This window comes from Euwallacea fornicatus, chromosome 14 (assembly GCF_040115645.1).
Source record: "Euwallacea fornicatus isolate EFF26 chromosome 14, ASM4011564v1, whole genome shotgun sequence".
Taxonomy (NCBI): Eukaryota; Metazoa; Arthropoda; class Insecta; order Coleoptera; family Curculionidae; genus Euwallacea; species Euwallacea fornicatus.
Window position 1 is genome coordinate 3,096,346 of NC_089554.1, and position 1,919 is coordinate 3,098,264.

Below are 1,919 nucleotides of genomic sequence, written 5' to 3' on the forward strand. Positions count from 1 at the left end.
AACCAATTTTTATTTTATTCAACGTCGACAAGAACGGTCATGAAATCGCTTCTATAACGAAAATTATGGAAATTTTTCGGACCAAATTGCCATGCTACTGGTTGTATCATTTCTTTTGTCAAGCTTATTAGCTTACGCTCCGTATGCGATCTACCTAACAGCCTCATCAAGCATGGAAGTGCGCTATTCCAAGAAGCCGTTGCCCGTGAATTTGCAGTCTACATACCTAGCACCATCCGTGCAATCCGATCAGTACCAAAGACAACCATCAGTCGGGAGGTACCACCCGGAGGGGACGATGGCGGCGTCGCAAAGTCAAAGTCACTCTGCCGGTATAAAACCATCTAGTGCAAGTGGATCCATATCAGTATATCAGCCATAATTGTCAAAAATGTTCGTCAAGTACGCGTTCTTCGGGTTCCTGTTATCCGTGGGTGTCTTAGCTAGATCTGCCACTTTCGCGGATCAGAACACCATCGATGGCAATAATGGTTCTCCACGTGCCTCTGACTCATACTCATACCTAAACGACTTCAAATATATGTACAAAGTGTACCAGGAATGTGCCTCCCAGGACCTTACACCCTGTTTGAAGCTCAAACTATTGGCAGCTATGGATAGAGCTACGAGGAGCTACAACCTGAACCTCATCGATGGAATCACCTTTGTCAAGGACCCCAATGCACCTGCAGAGCAGGAAGGCCCTAAGACTGAGGCTGAGATTGAGGCCAGTCTTCCAAGATCTCTCAATGAGAAGGATGGGGCTTTGACTGGACTTCTTCTTGGGAAAGCTGCTTCGTTTTTGGGATCCCATACCTTGCAGGTAGAAAATCGCACAAATATTTGCATTTTATAGTAGGCTGCAAATTTTTTCTCAATTTTAGATAAAATTACCTTCTGCCTCAGACATAGCTCGCAGCTTCGGCGAAGATGAAGAAGGTAGAGGTAAAAAGGGCGGCAAGAAGGGCGGTGCCATGATGCTGCTTCCCCTGATTCTCGGTGGCACCTTAGTGCCACTGGCATTGGGAGCCCTGGCCCTTTTGGCGGGAAAAGCTCTGATTGTGTCCAAACTGGCTCTGGTTCTTGCGGGAATTATCGGGCTCAAGAAACTGCTTTCGGGACAGTCGGGACATCACGAGTCTGGCCACGTCGAAGTTGTGTCAGCAGGAGGACACCATGGGTCCGGCTGGGGCAGATCATACGACACGGAGGAGGCGAACAGATTAGCGTACCAAGCCTATGAGCCCAAAAAAGAACGATGAGAATGAAACAAAGACTTGTAAACTAATTTATTTAAATTATTGTTTTGTTATAAGATTTAAGCTAACAAACGAACACAGTACATCTCTGTATATATTATAAATACATTTTTACTTTTTTTTACTCTTGAGGCGTTAGTTTGAATTTTTATTGCGTCACTGAGAACGGACAAGAAAGTTACTGCACAGTTTCCTCTGCAGTACTTAGCGAAGCATCTAACAATCTTGCAACACAGACGCAACATCATTTTTTTGTTCGTCTTCTTCACACTTTCAATTTCATCATGCATAATCTCAAATCGAGAAAAAGATAGAATAAACCGCTGAGAAAGTTATCGATTATAGGTTTTGGTACGAACCCTGCATGCATGATTACGCGTTCAAGGTTTTACTTTCCTTCAGTCTAGGAGATTTCTTAGATAATCAAAAGTTTTTGTACCTTTGGAGATTTAAAGGTCATTAGCGTCGTCCGTGATAAAATGTAAACCAGAACGAGATGGTTTGTTGTCCGTGACATTGATCATGTATGCAAGTCACGCTTAAGTGAAGAAAGCATATGGCAAATATTAAATACCTTTATATGTGTTTTTTGCTACCTCGAGAAAGTTTTCTTGTCACACATATCCTGATGCATTATTTCATGTGGGTTATTTTAATTAG

At 42.9% G+C, this 1,919-nt stretch overlaps 1 protein-coding gene across 1 annotated transcript; it reads left to right on the forward strand.

Annotated features, from left to right (window-relative positions):
• Positions 1-282: 282 nt before the first annotated feature.
• Osi8 (Osiris 8) lies at positions 283-1,390 on the forward strand. Its single transcript, XM_066290205.1, has 2 exons — positions 283-823; positions 885-1,390. The coding sequence occupies exons 1-2, from the start codon at positions 392-394 to the stop codon at positions 1,260-1,262; spliced, it is 810 nt and encodes a 269-aa protein (XP_066146302.1). The 5' UTR covers positions 283-391; the 3' UTR covers positions 1,263-1,390.
• The last annotated feature ends 529 nt before the right edge of the window (positions 1,391-1,919 follow it).